The sequence below is a fragment of the Hypanus sabinus genome, chromosome 18, assembly GCF_030144855.1.
Source record: "Hypanus sabinus isolate sHypSab1 chromosome 18, sHypSab1.hap1, whole genome shotgun sequence".
Lineage (NCBI taxonomy): Eukaryota > Metazoa > Chordata > Chondrichthyes > Myliobatiformes > Dasyatidae > Hypanus > Hypanus sabinus.
The window spans coordinates 57,307,919-57,325,725 of NC_082723.1; the positions used below are offsets into that span (position 1 = coordinate 57,307,919).

Genomic DNA, 17,807 nt, shown 5'->3' on the forward strand with positions numbered 1-17,807 from the left:
AAGCTCCTGCAGAGTGAAGTTTCAAAAACACCAGCATCCATATTCTCTGCACAAAGAATCTGAGAGAGTAGAACCTACAAAAATCAGACACACTCTGTGGCCACTTTATGAGCTATACCTCCTCATTACAGCAAACATCGAAATCAGCAAATCATGTGATAGCAACAAAATGCATAAAAGCATGTAAACATGGTCAAGATGTTCTGTTGTTATTCAGATCAAACATCAGAATGGGAAAGCAATGTGATCTAAGTGACTTTGATCGTAGAATGATTGATGGTGCCAGACGGGGTGGTTTGAGTTATCTAATCTCCTGGGATTTTCACACACAAGTCTCCAGTGTTTTCAGAGAATGGTGCAAAAAAAAAAGAAAAAAGTTCACTGCAGCAATTCTGTAGGTGAAAGCACCTTGTTAATGAGAGGTCAGAGGAGAATGGCCAGAATGGTTCAGCTGACAGTAATGTGTTACAACAATGGTGTGCAGAAGAGCATCTCTGAATGCACAACACATCAAACCTTGAGGACCACACCAGGTTTACAACCCTGTACATGATAAAGTGGCCACTGAGTGTGGATTGTAGGTTTTCGTTTACAGAAACAAAAGTATTTCCAATCTTGCAGTGTAATGTATCTAGCAATTTATTGAACAACCGAGATTTACTATCTCCATTTCTGTATGTAACACAATAGAACCACAGTACATTAAAGCACAGAAACAGGCCTTATGGCCCTTCTTGGCTGTGCCCAACCATTTTTCTGCCTAGTCCCACTGACCTGCACCTGGCCCATATCCCCCCATACACCTCTCATCCATGTACCTGTCCAAGTTTTTCTTAAATGTTAAAAGTGATCCTGCATTTACAACTTCATCTGGCAGCTCATTCCACACTCTACACTCCCTGTGTGAAGAAGCCCCCCCCCCCCATGTTCCCTTTAAACTTTTCCCCCTTCACCCTTAACCCATGTCCTCTGGTTTTTTTTCTCTCCTAGCCTCAGTGGAAAAAGCCTGCTTGCATTCACTCTATCTATACCCATCATAATTTTATATACCTCTGTCAAATTTCCCCTCATTCTTCTACGCTCCAGGGAATAATTTCAGTCTATTACTACCAAACCTGTCTGAACCATTTATAGCCCAGCGCAATGCATTAATCTTTCCCCAAAATATCGACAACTCCCTCCCTCGCCCCCATCATCACAGAATTCCTCCAGCATATTGCTCAAGATTGACCAAATCGTTAAGCGAGCGCTGATCAATTCCGGTGTCAAAGGTTATAGCCAGAAGGCAAGAAGGTGGGGTTAAGAGGAATAATATATCAGCCATGATCGAATTGCAAAGCAGCTCAATGGGCCAAATGGCCTATTTTGCTCTCATAACTGATGCCAATGGATTTGTGTTTATTTTACACCACTGCTGCTCTCAGATGATTCTGACAGACTCTAGAAAATCCAACTGATTACAGAGCTCAGAATGAGGGATCAGACTTCTAATCAAGAAATTCTTTCCACTGAACAAAAATATATGCTGGGACAAGAATAACATTTATCACCTTGTACAGTGGGCTTGTGTATTCAATTGAAAATTAAAGCTGTCAAAAGCCCTGGATTGCATCTACTCCTAAGTCTCGCAGGAATTCAAAGATGAAAAGTAAGCTTTCATGAAAAGTACTAATATAGTTCCAATTCAAATAAGATTGCAGTTTACAAAATGACCAAAGCTGATAAACAATAATGCTGAATAATTGGGAAGATTTTAAAACAGCTTTTAGAATGCAGTAAAAACATTTCACAAAGAGAACACCCGAGAATTTATGGATAAGGCAAGAGAACAACTCAGGATCAGAAGAGACACATACTGTAGCAAGAAGAAGTATGTGAACCTTTTGCAATTACCTGATCTACACTGGTCTCAACTCCTCTTCTGTGTCAGTTCCTCAAACTTTCCAATATTTATCTTTAAGTATACCTTATGAACTGCCCTCCACCATATCTAGATTTCAGAGATACACAACCAAGAGATTATGAGAGGAATACATTTGCAAGACAAAGGGAAAATAAGAAATCATCAGGGACTAAATAGTGAAGAATTGTATAAATGTCAGTTGAAGGATGGAATAGCAATAAGACAATTAAGAGATAGAAGAATGCCAAAGATTTTCAGGAAATATTGAATGATTAATTTTGCTTCAATACTTAGAAGTAAGATAAAACAAGTGGATTATAACATGGTAAATGGTAGGGCATTAAGGAATGCAGTAGAACAGAGTGATCTAGGAATAATGATGCATAGTTCCCTGAAAGTGGAATTTCATGTGGATAGGGTAGTGAAGAAAGCTTTTGGTATGCTGGCCTTTATAAATCAGAGCATTCAGTATAGGAGTTGGGATGTAATGTTAAAATTGTACAAGGCATTGGTGAAGCCAAAATTGGAGTATTGTGTACAGTTCTGGTCACCAAATTATAGGAAAGATGTCAACAAAATAGAGAGAGAGGGGAGATTTACTAGAATGTTACCTGGGTTTCAGCACCTAAGTTACAGAGAAAGGTTGAACAAGTTAGGTCTTTATTCTTTGGAGCATAGAAGGTTGAGGGTGGAATTGATAGAGGTACTTAAAATTATGAGGAATATAGATAGAGTTGACGTGGAAAGGCTTTTTCCATTGAGAGTCGGGGAGATTCAAACAAGAGGACATGAGTTGAGAGTTAAGGGGCAAAGGTTTAGGGGTAACACGAGGGGTAACTTCTTTACTCAGAGAGTGGTAGCTGTGTGGAACGAACTTCCAGTAGAATTGGTAGAGGCAGGTTTGGTATTGTCATTTTAAGTAAAATTGGATGGGTATATGGACAGGATAGGAATAGAGGGTTATGGGCTGAGTGCAGGTAGGTGGGACTAGGTGACGGTAAGCGTTCGGCATGAACTAGAAGGGCCGAGATGGCCTGTTTCTGCGCTGTAATTGTTATATGGTTATTTGAGATGTTTTTAGTAACAGAAAGAGATACAGTAAATAAACAAACTCATACCAGAAAGCAATCCAAGCAGATTGCTTCTACACATCTTAAAAGAACCCAATTGATAGTGGAGACATCACTACACATTTAATAATTTGTTATAGAAGGGTATTGAACCAGACGACAAGCAGATAGTTAATACAATACCTAAAATAAGGGGAATAGAACTCGCCTCAGGAATTACAGGCTAGTTGGTATTAAAACAAAAACAAGATACAGGATCAGAATAAGACCATTTGGCCCATTGAGTCTGCTCCACCACTTCATCATGGCTGATCCACTTTCCCACTCAGTCCCGTTCTCCTACGAGGCCACGAGGAGCAGAAAGATAATGAAACCGCCCTCAAAGGGGAGGATAGAAGAACTTCTATTCAGCAGAACATTAATGAACAATGGAATTCTCTGACCAAATTTGGTAACGTTGAGGAGGAAATACAGCACATACACACGATGCAATTTATTTTAATTTTCAAAAGTCCCCACACAACAATCATAACTACTAAGCCCTGAGATTGCAGTGAAATGGAGCAAGCAGCTGAATAGATTGCTAGCTCACATATGGACAGAAAGCAGTGTGGAAGCAAAGCTCTTCACAATGCTGGGTAATGGTGTTTTAAGGGAATCATCACCGGGACTCCAGCACTTTAACAATGTACATTCAAGTGTTGGAACCAAAAGCCCAACTACTAAATTTGCAGTTGAAACCAAATTTGGGATGGGGGTCGGGAGAACAGTGAACACTGAAAAAGAAAATTATACAGAACAACATCAAAACTACAGAACAGGGAAACAAGCAAAATTCAGTGCAAATAAATTCAAGGGGATGCTTTTTGGTAGAAAAAAAGGCAAGATGTGAGATCACAAGTGCAAGTTCTACATGGGGTAAACATAGAAAACATACAGCACAATACAGGCCCTTCGGCCCACAAGGTTGTGCTGAACATGTCCTTACCCTAGAAGGAAATCAAAAAGATGCTGAAGCACCAGAAGATGCCAGACAGGTTAGTAAGATTAAAAGTAATCAAACAAACTTGGAGTTATTGTGCTAAACCTGCACAGAATACCAGGCACAATGCTTTACAGTACCAGTGACTCGGGTTCAATTCCCGCCTCTACCTGTAAGGAGTTTACACATTCTCCTCGTGATTGCGTTGGTTAGCTCCAAGTGGTCTGGTTCCCTCCCACTTTCCAGCTGACAGCCCAGGTAAATGCAAGAGGCCAGCAAACAGACAATGCGAGGGGTGAAGCCCTTCGATGTAGATGAGTGAAAAGAAGAGATCTGAATACACAAACACAAGCCTGGGCTGGCTGGACCACACAGCCCGATTCCATCCCACATTCCCTGTGTAATCTTATATATCTGCTAAGCAGCTCCAAATTATGACTAGCTTCCTAGTAAAATCAGCCATTCACCAGTTTAAGATCAAAATAACCCTCAGAGTGAGAATACTACTGCCTGTGTGACAAAGAGAGAGTTATTTTTGGGACCAGTGGTTCGCTGATCATAGTGAACCAATATGACATGTACAATCCATCCTGTGGGCGATTTCATATAAACCACAGGCTTTAAGTTTCCAGTCTGCTGTGGGAGATTCCATTGCCTCTTGACAGCCAAAAAGCACCCAGAGACCATGGGATTTTCATGACAGCACAAAACCACAAGTCGGTAGATTGTGAAGTTGGGAAATAAATATGCACTGGAGGAGACATTTAAAGAGGCAACCACAGAATTGAATTTAACCCAAATGTTCGTCCAAAACCAAGTACAACAGAAGAGGAATTGCATAATTCGCCTGGGACAAATGCACAAAGAAATATTTGGCAATCTTCCCTGCCTTGACATGTAAATTCATCTTGCATATAGACAAGTATTCACCTGAAATCGGATGCCTACCTTCTTTCTGGTGGAGCCACTCTTAGATAAACAGGATTTCTCCAACGACAGGTAGCCTCCTATCACCTGAATATCTTCAGCAGCTGGGTAACGTTTCTTTAATGATGCCCCCAGTTTGGCAAGTTCCTCAGTTGGCTGCTTGTCAGGAGAGATCTCACTTGTGTGGGCAGGAGCTTCTTGGCTACTGTTTGCTGGCTTTCGCTGAGGGACAACAGTGAAGGTATTTCCACTCTTCCGTTGCATAAAGGGGGGGTGTAGCCCACCAAAGGATTCACTGGGAGACTTGTCCTTTTTTACAGATGGCTTTTCGATGGCTGATTGTTTCGAGGTTTCTTCCGTAAGTAAAATATCATCTATGTTAGTGACAGGGAGGTCACCTTTTCTGATCAGTACTACAGCAGATTCAGCATCCTGCTCTGCGTCTGACAACTCGGTGGGCAATATGCTTGATGTTTCTTCACTCGATGAAAGCTGGGCATTCATGTGCCTGGAATACACATCATAACTACCTTTTGATGTAGGTTTACTCAAGGTCTCTTTCATCTCAAAATCTGCTCTGGAAAGAGGAGATTCTTCATCAGACAGGTCCTCTTTCCTTTGATCGTTTTCCTCTGGCTCGCCTGAACTTCTGTCTGTTTGAATCACAGTGGGCGCAGAAGCATTAACATCAGGTTTTGGCTTTTCATCAGATTTATTGCTCACTTCCCTGGAATCACAAACATTCCTGGATGCCACAGGGGTGTCCGTTCTTTTCTTTGGAATCACAACAAATGAGTTCTTGGATTGCTTTTTAAGATTTGCCAGCGCTCTTGCTTGGATATCATCCTCTGGAATGGACGCAGCATCTGGCGGAGTGGCAGGAACGATCTCAAAGGTGTTGTTGAGACTGGTGGAAGCAGACACACCATTGCATAGGTTTGGAGTGACTTTGGCTGCACCCTCCACTTTCCCCAGAGGAGTGGGATCCACAGGCAGAGGGGCACAATGAACCTCAGCCGCAGTGAGTGAGGGTGCTTCAGGGCTCGATTTGGGAGATTTTCCAGAATCCATTTCATACTTTGGCCCCCATTTATCAGTTCCTTTGGAGACTTCCACACCAGATGCTTTAAGAGGAGTGGGCACCTGGCAATTCCCAACATCACTTGCGTTTGACGGATATTGGTGTGCTATCTCCCCATCCTTCACTGAGTTCACATGGTTCCTCACAAAATCAACTTCGGGAAGACCATTCTCTATTACCTTACTTCCCTTGCTGGTGCAATCTTTCAAACCATTCTCGTTACTCCTCTGTGAAGGGGATTTCCAAGGGTGCAAATCCTTCTGCCATCCATCAGTGTGCAAACCTTCAAACTGCTTACGATAAGACGACACAGAGTAAGGTCTATCTTCAGAAAGGCTGGTACCTTGATCCTTCAAGGCAACACGGGGAAGGGAAGACGTAGCGCCTGGAGACACGGAGGAAGGGTGTCTTATGGGGGACGACAACGGGAGTGTTTTGGAATGAGAGGGAGACACGCTGCTCACGACAGGACCGGGTGATCGCCCAGCCTCCGAGAGCGAGCTGCCCCAGGATCTAGACTGGGCATCCGACCGTGCTGAACCGTAGTTGTGTTTAGAGAGGACTAAAGGTTTTGGCATCACGGGTGGCTTGCTCCGTCCGTCCTTGGCGGAGAATCCGTCCAGCAGATTCTCCGTGCTCCTCGACCGGGCTGGCTTCACGTAGTTTTGGTCAAACTTCTCCAGCAAGCGGCTGACTTTGCCGTGCAGGTGCCCCGAGCCGGCCTCCTCGGTGGTCAGGGTGCTCAGATTCTCCTCGCTGCGGCTCAGCGGCGCCTCGTAGACGAACACTTCGTCGGCTCGGATCTCGGTCACACCGGCCTCGCCGTCCCGCGGCAACAGCTCGCTCAAGCTGCCGACACGCGGCGAGTCGGCGTGCCTGGGGCTGGCCTCGGAGAAGTAGTCGGGGTCGGACTCGATGATGATGATGTTGTCGGCCCGGATGGTGCGGACGCCCGGGATGTGGCTGTACAGCCCCAGGAGCCGCGGCACCGAGCGGCCTGAGGTCGGGGCCGCGCCGCCACCTGGCTCACGGTCCCCCTGCCGCCGCTGCCGCCTCTCCCGCTTGATGAACGGGTTTTCCTGGACCGGAGCGATGCTCTCCAACAGCACGGAGCCGCCGTCCTCCGCCTGCTCCAGCAGTGGCTTCGACCCTTGGCTGGCGCCCGGGCTCTGCGCCCAGCCGCTGGCAGCTGAGGTTCGGGCTCGGTCCGCCGCCTGCTTAGCCTTCCGTCGCTCCAGAATCTCCCTCTTCCATGCCGGCATTCTAGCCATGGCTTGGGCGTCCGGAACCGGCTCCTGGGCGCGGCGCGGCAGCCTCTGCTCGCTCAGCGACATCCCGACCCACCGACCGACAGCTCCGCGCTGACTGACTAGCCAGCCCGGAACCTCTGACTCCGGCTCCCCCTTCCTCCACCGTCCCGCCGGCCACCGCGCCCCGGCCCGACACGCCCCCGTCTCCGTGGCGACCACAAACACAATCACCGGAGTAGCTCCGCTGCGCCACCTGCCGGGAGCGGCCGACAAATCCAGCCCGGAGACGACTAAGTTTCCAACCTCGTGAAGGCCAACCTGGGACAACTTCTCTCCCACTTTGTCAAACCCGTGTTAATTTCCTCTGAACTTCAACAGTTCCTCCGGAGTAGCTTGCAGGACTTATTTATTAACATGTTAAACGAATCATTAGCTAATACAGGAAAGTGGGGATGAGGTAAAAAAAAGATCTTATTTTACACTGAAGTAGGAAGGTTGGACGGATGATCATTTCCGTTTTTGTTGTTACCTTATTATTCCTCTCCTTTACCACTTGTGTTTCTATCTTTATCTGCAAGTAAATGTCATCATTTATGTATGGTAGGCTGTATCATAGCCAAAGCCATTCTTAATTGCAGTGAAGAAGTTCATGGATTCCTCAGCATTTAATCCAGCAGTGGAAGGGTGCTATGTAAATAAGGTAAAACACCGTCCATACTGGAAATCTGGTGTAAAACAGTATACGCGTTGACAGAAATATAATTAGTGTTTTGTTTTAGTAAGGTAGAACTGGCATGTGCCCTCATAATCATTCGAAAATATACGCATAGAAATGCCTATGTCCTCAATAGCACTGAACAAGTTAATACTTCTCCAAAATCCAGGAAAGATAGCACCCTCTGAATGCCCGCCCTGCCACTAATCTGAAGCGCTCATCGCTCCCTGAATTCACTTTTGCACACCACTTTCAACCACGCCTCATCCTCCGACTTGATCACAGACCTGCTGGCCTGTGTGGGTTTTAGCTGCAGATGCTGGAAATCTGGAAATGCCCTCAACACTCAGCAGGTCAGGCAGCGTCTGTGGGAAGAGAAAGGACATTATTATTTCTGGTCGGAGACAGCTCCTCAGTGACGGTGAGGTGCCGAACAGGTTTACCAGGATGCTGGCTGGATGAGAGGGCATGTAAGGAGAGGTCGGACAAAGTTGGTCTGTTTTCTTTAGAATGCTGGAGTCTGAAGGGAGATCTGGTAGAAGTTTATAAGAAGCATAGTCAGAGTAGACAGCTGGTATATTTTTACCCAGGGATGAAATGTCTAATACCAGAGAGCCTGGAGAAGGGTGGGAGGGAGTAGGTTCGAAGGAGATGTGGGGTTTTTTTTTACATTTAGAGTCTGGGATTGCACTGCCGGGGGTTTGTTGGAACCATTCAAGCGGCTCTTGGATAGGGTCATAAAAGTGCAGAAAATGGAAGGATATGGACCTTGTGTTGGCTGAAGGGACTTGTTTATCTGGACAGTTACTTTTAATTTAATTAGCCCGTTAAAGAGCCCGAAAGGCCCGTTCCTGTGCAGTTCTGTTCTAATTTCATTATTACTATTGTGGTGTCGACCTGATAACGTCCAGCTTTAAACTGCTAGAGCTGGCATGAACTTATCCCGTTTAGTACAGTGTGCCGCACAATACAAGGTTGAGTATTTTTGTGCAAAGGTAGGACTTGTTTTCCGCAGGAATTGTGTGATGGTCACTCATACCAACACTGGCTTGGTCAGATTCTTCTACAACAGCAGATTGTTTAGGATGAGGTCGTAGCTTCACCCCTTGTGTGGTTGTCTCTCTGCCTGCCACACGTTTAGTCCAGCCGCTAGGTCTTTCTGCTACTGAGGCAACCTCGGATAATGAAATTCCGCCCCCCCCCCACCCAAGCAAATTACATTCTGTACATTCCTAGAACTCCCTGCATCATTGTTCTTCCTGGTAGAAAGCAAACGACAATTAGTGCTTCAACAATGGGAGGTTTCAAACGTATGGCGAAACACTCCCAGAAAGCACTTCCCCTGCCATTGAGTCATCTCATCGGTGGGTCTACGCTGCTAGAGGCAAATACATCAAAGGCTTCTACATAGTCCATGTCCTGCTGAAGGGTCTCAGCCCAAAACGCCAACCGTTTACTCTATTCCGCAGATGCTGCCCGGCCTGCTGAGTTCCTCCAGCGTTTTCGTGTGTGTTTCAAAGGCTATTAAGAGACATTTAATTGGCACATGGATGTAAGGAAGATGGAGGGACTCCATTGTTTAGGTAGGAGGGATTAGTGTTTGGGTATTTTTGATTTGCTTTTTAGCTGGTCCAGTACAATATTGCGGGCCGAATAGCCTGTTTTTGTTCTGTGTTCAATGTACGGAGAGGGATATTGAACTACCTCTTCAGGTGAATAACCTTTCAGAACCCCGATTAAAGATCATGGACCTGAGGTTTCTCTCGACACAGAAGCTGCCTGACCTGCTGAACAGTCCCAGCTTTCTCTCTCCTCACTGTGATCCAAGACTTTCATGTTGGCTGGAGAGTCTAACGCTGTCTGTACAACCTCGCAAGAATGATACTGAAAATTCATCAAGTGCGGGTGCTGAAAATCTGAAATTTAAAAAAAAGAGGAAGTGGTGGAAATATTTCACACTGCCGGAAGTATTTGTGGAGAAAATAAAGCGGAGTTAAGGTTCTAGTGAAAAATTCTTCAAAGGCGTTAGCAAAATGGGAAATCAAGTTGGCGTGTGGGCGGGGGATGTTCGGACAAAGGGTTCATCTCCAAAATGGTGTCGCCAGGACTGCTGAGGTGATTCGGACGAAGATTCTCCACCTGAGACTCGGCTCTATTTGCCTTCCCACGGGTACAACCTTACCCTGTCGCGTACTTCCAACATTCTTTGTTTTTGTTTTGGAGTTGCAGCTGTGCTGGGGGTTTTCGCTCAGTGAGCTGGCCCCACTCTTCACAGAGCCGTCGCGGGGCTTTATTACAAATCCGGAGGTACACCAGTAATGTGATGTGCTTCCAGCGTTTTGTTTTCTGTTTCAGAGTGTCGCCCGAGGAACAGCTCTCCAAACGTTCCCGGGAAAGACCTGGGTTGAGTGCATGGAGTGTGGCCGGGGAGCCGTACGGTACGTCATCAATGACGTAGGGTGCCCTCGGGAGGGGCAGTTGAGAGACGATCAGTCACGATACACAAGTCAAAGCTGGTTTTGTTTAAATTTTGAGGTGACACGATGTGGCTGACCGATCTGCAGCTACAGCAGTTAAGTGCCAGTCACACAGCTGTGGGTCTGAAATCATGTCTGTATACAGACTGGATAATTATAGCATATTTCCTTCCCCAAATGATGTCAGTGAAATAGACTAGTTCCAAGTCATTGTCTCCAATACTGACGCAGCCCTTTCTTTAACACAAGCCCAACTGCCGTGCAGGATTCAGACCCTTAATCTCTACTGTAGATTACTGATTTACCAATCCAGTAGCATGGTCAATACTCTACAATTGTTGTAGATCTCCCTGCACATCCCCTCTTCATCTCTCATCAGCTCACCGTCCCTGAGATGTACTAAACAGCTTTTGCGGTTCTGCTTCTGATGGTCTTCCCTCCTCAGCCCCACTCCAGTGCCTGCACCAGCTCCTTGCCTGCTCATCTCTCGCTCCAGGTCAACAGAGCAAGCCTGGCAAAGGAGGACTGAAGGCAGCCACAGCAGCCCAGCGGGAAGGGGCCTAAAGGGACACTGGATGCCAGAAACTATGACAAGCTTTTGTCTCTCCACCTTCACTCTTCCAAAGATTCAAAGTACATTTATTGTCAAAGTATGTATGCAGAATCCAACCCTGAGATTCATCTTCCCACAGACAGCCACGAAACAAAGAAAACAATGGAACCCGTTCAAAGATCAATGCTCTCTCACACAAAAAAAACCTATCACGCAAACAGCAACCAAAAAAAAATGACAAACGAAAAATACAGAATGTGGAACACAAGCGTCCTGGCACATTCAGTTCAGCTCAGTGTTTGTCATGAAGACACAGGCTGCCTCGGTTCAAAGTCGTCCAAAATAGCAACCAAAAAAAAAGAGTGACCAGGAACCAGAAACACAACATAACATGAACTACAGAGCCCAATCCACTGACCATGTCAATGAAACCCTGCCCAAGACCCCAGACTCCAGCACTATTGAGGGAGAGAGAGACTATTCGAACACAGGGACTTTCCTTTGGGAGAAAGACAGGGACCGTCACACATACCTTCCTCTGGCAGCAGTGAGCGAGAGACTGACACACAGCGCTGAACACCGGCTTGCCCTCCGCACTTTTCAATATTCCTTGGAGCTTTAATTGTTGAGGTTGTAAAGAAATGGAGTCAATCATGGGCTCACTACTATCTCCAGGCTTCTCGGAGCTTTAATCATGGAGGTCGTAGAGAAATGGAGTCGATCACTACCGTCTCCAGGCTTCTCAATCTCAAGGCCACACACTTCACTCAAAGCCTTACGGAACAGCAAAGTGCCAGATCACTCAATCGCCCCAATAACACATCACCAAAATGCCGATCACAGACTCCAACAATAAAAGGACCACATTTGAAAGAAAAAGACAACAATAGGAAATTATAAAGATTTGTCTTTCAGGCTCTGGAGAAAATGCTCTGTGCATGGCCATATCTATCTTATTGATGCAATGATTAACTGCTAGACTGCAAAAGGGCTTGATGGATTCCCACAACTCTGGAACAGCCATCAATAATCACAGTCACAAGTAACAGTAGTTTGTCAATATAGAATTCAGAGCCATAGTGTAGACTGGTGTGGACTTCTACACACCAGGGCTGTGTACAGTAGGAACTGTACACTGCAACTCAATTTGAGGGATGAATGCTATTCCTTATCCAAAATAAAAACAAAATAAAAAGGCTAGAAAAGCACAACAGGTCAGGTAGTCTCTGTGTTATATCTGAGACTCTTCATCAAAACTGAACTTTGATGAAGTGTCTCGGACTTCAATTATTAACTGTTTCTCTTTTCATGGATGCTGACTGACCTGCTGAGGTTTTCCAGTATTTTCGGTTTTTAATTCAGATTTCCAGGATTTTTCTTTTTCTTTTGATTTTCATTTCTTACCCAAAGGCTTGCCCTGGGACATCAGACGGAAACCAGCAGTTACAAAGTGTGCCTTGCAAGAAGTGTTACCTGCCTTACACAGAAACTGCCATTTAGTCTTCGGGTAACCGAGGTCTGTGGCTCTGAAACTCTACACACAAACGCAGAGATCAGCCCCTGTCTGGTATACTCGCTCTGCCATTCGAGAAACGTTAGCAGCAAAAAGAGGTGTACTACGAGATGTTTGATCACAGAGGCAAGTGTAAAGAAGTAATATACATGGGGAAAGAGAGTGAGAGGGAGAAAGAGATTCAGGGAGCACATTCTATGAATCAGAGTTTTGTCAACTTAAGGTAAATCTGCCAGCGATGGAATTGGTGTATTATTATCACATGTACTAAGATACAGTGAAAAGCTGTTCGTACAGATCAAATCAATACATTGTGTATTGAGTAGAACAAAGAGAAACAGAACGTGGTCATACTCGAGTTAGGGTCACTGCCGGAGACAGAGTGAGCAATTTGGAGAGGAACTGTTGCAGAAGAGTTTGGATGCCCATCCACTTAACCCGGGCGTGAGGCTGGATTGCTCCAAGCGCCGAGCCAATTTGGTGAGGACGAGAACAGTGGCCAGGTGTGTTGTTGCTGTTGGATTCGGGTCCTGGAACGTGGAACTACCCAGAGCATTGGCCCAAGTAGACTGGAAGCCCAAGGGTCGGGTACAGAGGCGAAGGTAATGCTGATTTTGCTCGCTCTCCAATGAATGTTCATTTATTTCTCCGTGGCGCTGAGGCTGTGAACTGATCCGGCTGCTGTGCATTTCTGCCCTGCTGGTGTGATGACTAGGGATTGAGGCTTGGTCTGCACCTACTCCAGCTGCTCTGGGAGTGAATTTGGGACTCAGTCTGGTTCAGGATGCTGTTGGCTTGCTTCTACTGTTTGCAGAGTGTGTTTTTTCCCTCTCTTTCTCTGCACAGTAGTTTTTGATCTTTTGTTATTGGGTTATTCAGGTCTCTTGCTTTGTGGCTGCCAGTTAGCAGACAAATTTCAAGGTGTGTAATTTATACATTCTGTGATAATAAATATGCTTTAAATCTTAAATGTTGAATCTTTGAATTACGATGCAAAATAAAGAGCTCTGTAGCATTTCACAGCCAGTGACTTGTTAGTCAGTGGTCAGAGTCTGCGGCAAGGACTGAAGGCAGTAACTTGATACTAAACTGTATGAACTGTTCTTCCACTTTCACAGAGAGCTGGCAAAAGCTGGAACTACCTCAGTCTCCAAAAGAATTCAACATGAAGCCTGAAGTGGAAGTCTCCAAAGGAGAAGGGAAACAGTCTGTGTTCTTTTGTATAAGCTCCCTGCATTCTTAAAATGTCATGAACTGTTTCACAACCAAAGAACCACAGCTGATGTGAGATTACAGTTGATGTGTAGCTGGACACAGTTGCAATAAGACGCATTTTATGTTGGAGGGCTGCAATTGACCAAAGAACTTGTTGTTTTGTTCTCAGCTGGGGACATGGGACTTTTTACATCATTTGTACAGCAGACACATAACTGTCTACATCTACAGTAGATAGTTTCCTGGCCAAAAATAAAAACCATTTGTTGGTACATCCTTCAGTTTGGTGGCAGAGTCAGTCTGATGGTGCGTTTGGGTCTAAAAGAGGGCTTAAGCCTTGGGGTAAGAAATGAGGTGGCCCTTAGAGCAAAGACATTGCATAATAGAAGTGGGAAGTCTTGCTGTTTGTATACAATTACACTGAGCATTGGTGCTATCAAACCTGTATACAGCTTTCGTCTTGTTATTTAAAGCAGGAACTAGTTGCATTGGAGCTGTTCTGAGAAGGCTCACAAGAATCAGTCCTCAAATGAAGGGAGTTTGCTCCACAACAGGATGAGTAGGCTGAACACTCGCTCGACTTTAAAGAATGAGAGGTGATCTTCTTCCGATAAGTCTCGACAAAGCAGGTGCTGAGGGATAGACAAACCAAAATTACAGATGCTAGAAACCTAAAAATTCTGGAGACCTTCAACAGGTCAGGCTGCATCCCTGAAATGAGAAATGAGGTACATCAATAGAGCTGTAGTGGAGCGTGTATCAAGCTTCAAATTCCTTGGTGTCCACATTTCCGAGGATCTCACCTGGTCCCTGAACTCCTCCATACTGATCAAAAAGACGCAACGGCACCTTTACTTCCTGCGGAGCATCAAGAAAGCTCACCTCTGTCCCGGGATACTGACGGACTTTTACCGCTGTACCATTGAGAGCATACTCACCAACTGCATCTCAGTGTGGTATGGCAATTGTCCCATATCGGACCACAAAGCACTCCAGCGTGTGGTGAAAGCTGCCCAGCAGATTGTCGGCACCCAATTGTCCACCAGAGAACATCTACCATAAACGCTGCCTGAGCAGGGCGAAGAGCATTATCAAGGATGCATTTCACCTTAATCATGGACTTTTTACTCTCCTCCCATCCGGTAGGCACTACAGGAGCCTCCACTCCCGCACCAGCAGGCACAGGAAGAGCTTCTTCCCTGAGGCTGTGACCCTGCTGAACCTCACATCTCAGCGCTAAGCAGTACTGCACCCATATTGAACTGTCTCAGTACTTTTATATTTGTGTGCTGTAACACTCACTTTTTATTCGCAGTTATTTTGTAAGTAACACTGTTCTTTGCATATTCTTTGCTAATTGCATTTCATTTGGCTTTGTATCTGTACTCAGCGCAATGACAATAAAGTTGAATCTAATCTAATCTAATCTATGACCTGCTGAGTGTTTCCAAAATTGTCCGCAGATCCTGAGAGGATGTTTCCCTTGTGGTAGAAGCGGGACGATAGTTTCAAAATAAATTCTCATCCATTTAAAATGGTGTCAAGGAGGAATTTCTCTCAAAGGGTCATGGATCTCTGGAATTATCTACCCTAGAATCATAAAAGCTGAATTGCTCAATATATTCAAAACAGATCTAGTCTGATTTTTGGACCATTGTGGGGTTGAGCCTAATGAGGATTAAGCAGAAACGTGGCCATCAGGTTCAACCAGACTAGCCATGATCTTTTTGTGTAACAGAGTGTGCTTGAGGAACACATAACCTACTCCTGCTATTATTATCCTACTATTAAGTAGTAACATATCCAAAGTTTTCTGGTATCTTAGCAGTGCTGGAAACTATCCACCCCCTTTTCTATTCTTGAGATATTACCAATTCTATTCAGGTAAACAAAAGATGTTATTGTAACATACACACACACATTGGAATGCAGAAAGCTCTTGAACTGCATGTTCCACACCTTAATTCATGCCACTGACATCTGCATCCCACACCCTTCATGGTATTTACTAAAACTTGTTTCCATAACATGCAAACAGACATTTTTATTTAAGCTTGGTTTGATAAACAGATGAACAGCAGAACATTTAAATAGGGACTTTAATTATTAACCACAATACTAAAAAGAGCAACTTAAGCAGACACACATTGATTTATAAGTAGTTTCTATGGTCTGTGATGGGTGTGACTGGGTACATGAATGTGTGTGTTAGTGAGACAAGTATGGTGAAAAATAGACACACACACAGACATTTGCAGGCACAATACATTAAACAAGTACTGAATGCAGGGAGTACAGTAAAGGCAAAGGCTCACAGAAACATGCTGTGCTTCTCAAGTTTATCACACAACATGCTTTGCTTGCCAAGGTTCCACAATGAGAGGAATCTGTTGTTCTGCAGGTTAGAGTGGCAGAGGAGTTTGGACATAGCAGGAGTGTGAAAATGTCAGTGGAAATCATTTACTCCTTTAGTTATAACACTGCATCCGCAACATTCACAGAAACCGTGACACACTTGCACTCGTACTTGAGGAGTGGGCATCATTAGCGCAGCAGGCAAATCTCGCCAGTGTCCAGGGCAAACACAGGTCAGAGCTGTCCAGTCCTGAAGAGGAGTCTCGGCTCAAAACGTCAACTGGTTATTAATTTCCATAGATGCTACCTGACCTGCTGAGTTTCCAGCATTTTGTGTGTGTTGCTCTGACAAGCCGCCTTGACCAAACAACAATAGCAGTTTTCCTTTCTTAGCTCGTCCCTAAGGAGGAATTATTTACATTTTAATTCAATCTTAAGGGTTTGGAGTTTCAAGATCTTGGGAATGAACCTCCAATAAACTGCTAGCCAGGAGAATACACATCACAGTAGTCTCTGTTTTATTATTTCGTACATTATCATTGCACAGTACTGCAATCGGTAAATTATTATTGTATATTATTCTGTACTTAATATTAATTCATATTTATCACTATTATTGCCAAGTGTGTTTTTAAATGTTGCTACTGTAACAAAATAATTTCCCACTCGGGATCAATAAAATACTTAGTATTAAGTCCTCACCCACCCTGGACGTTCTCACTTTTCCCTGTCCCATTGCGCTAAAACTACAAAAGTCTGAAAGCAAGTTCAGCTTCTATCCTGCTGTTATGGAACTATTGAACAATCAATTTACTAATCTTCATCGCAACAGTTTTTGATACAAGTTTTCCAAAATGCTTATTTAGAACTTGAATATACCGTCCAATCCATTAACAGAACTGTTTCTCTACTATAGTTTGAAAACTTGGCTGACAGTCACTGAAAATCTTACTCTGCTTATTGGAGTAAAGGTTTAAAGTGCAGATGAACATAGACTAAATGAATGGTGAGTGTCCTACCCCTGACCTTTGCAAGGTGCTCTTTCATCCTGCGTCAATGGCACTGCCCGAGAAACAGCGAATACTGAGAACATGCAACATTCCAATTCAGTTTCGTGGTGTGCAGTGATGTACTTTAGTTAATGCATTGGGTGTGACTCTTCCTTCCCAGTTTTCTGCAAATGGATTACACCCAAAATGTTAATCCTGCTTTGCCTTTCAGCTTCTGGTCATATTGTTCAACATTTCTAAAACTTTCTGAAAACTTAAAAGGAAAACCTTTAAATATTAATGATTCTTCAGTTACAGACTTACAACCTGAAAATGGTCAATGTGTCCTGAATATGTTTTCTGTCTGTTAGTACTCCCATTCTGTTACTTCAATGCCACAAGCTCTTACTAGGTACAGTAACTTTTAATGTGGCACCTTATTAGAAAATCAGATGCACCAAAGTCTCATTTATCCATCTCGTCCATTATATTCTTAAAGGACTCTAAGACAATTATCAAACATTAGTTTTCTTTCGTAAAATCATGTTGGATCTACTTATGGACTTTTCAAATATCCTGCTGCCAAAATTATACTTTTCTGATGACAGATAGCTGGTCTATAGTTTCCTGGTTTCTCTCTACCACCTTTCCTGAATTATATTTATTTTCCAATCTGCTGGAATCTCTCCAACGTTCAATAGATTTTGGAAAATTGAATCAGGTTTAATATCACAGACATAAGTCATAAAATTTGTTGTTCTGCGGCAGCAGTACAGT

General features: G+C 44.3%; 1 protein-coding gene across 1 annotated transcript in view; it reads right to left on the reverse strand.

Moving 5' to 3' along the window:
• The window catches only part of tprn (taperin), a 70,768-nt gene extending 63,400 nt beyond the window's left edge, over window positions 1-7,368 (reverse strand). The window contains exon 1 of the mRNA XM_059994390.1: window positions 4,904-7,368. Within this exon, the coding sequence (XP_059850373.1) occupies window positions 4,904-7,297 (2,394 nt within the window). The 5' untranslated portion in view covers window positions 7,298-7,368. The remainder of the gene's footprint in view (window positions 1-4,903) is intronic.
• Window positions 7,369-17,807: the final 10,439 nt, after the last annotated feature.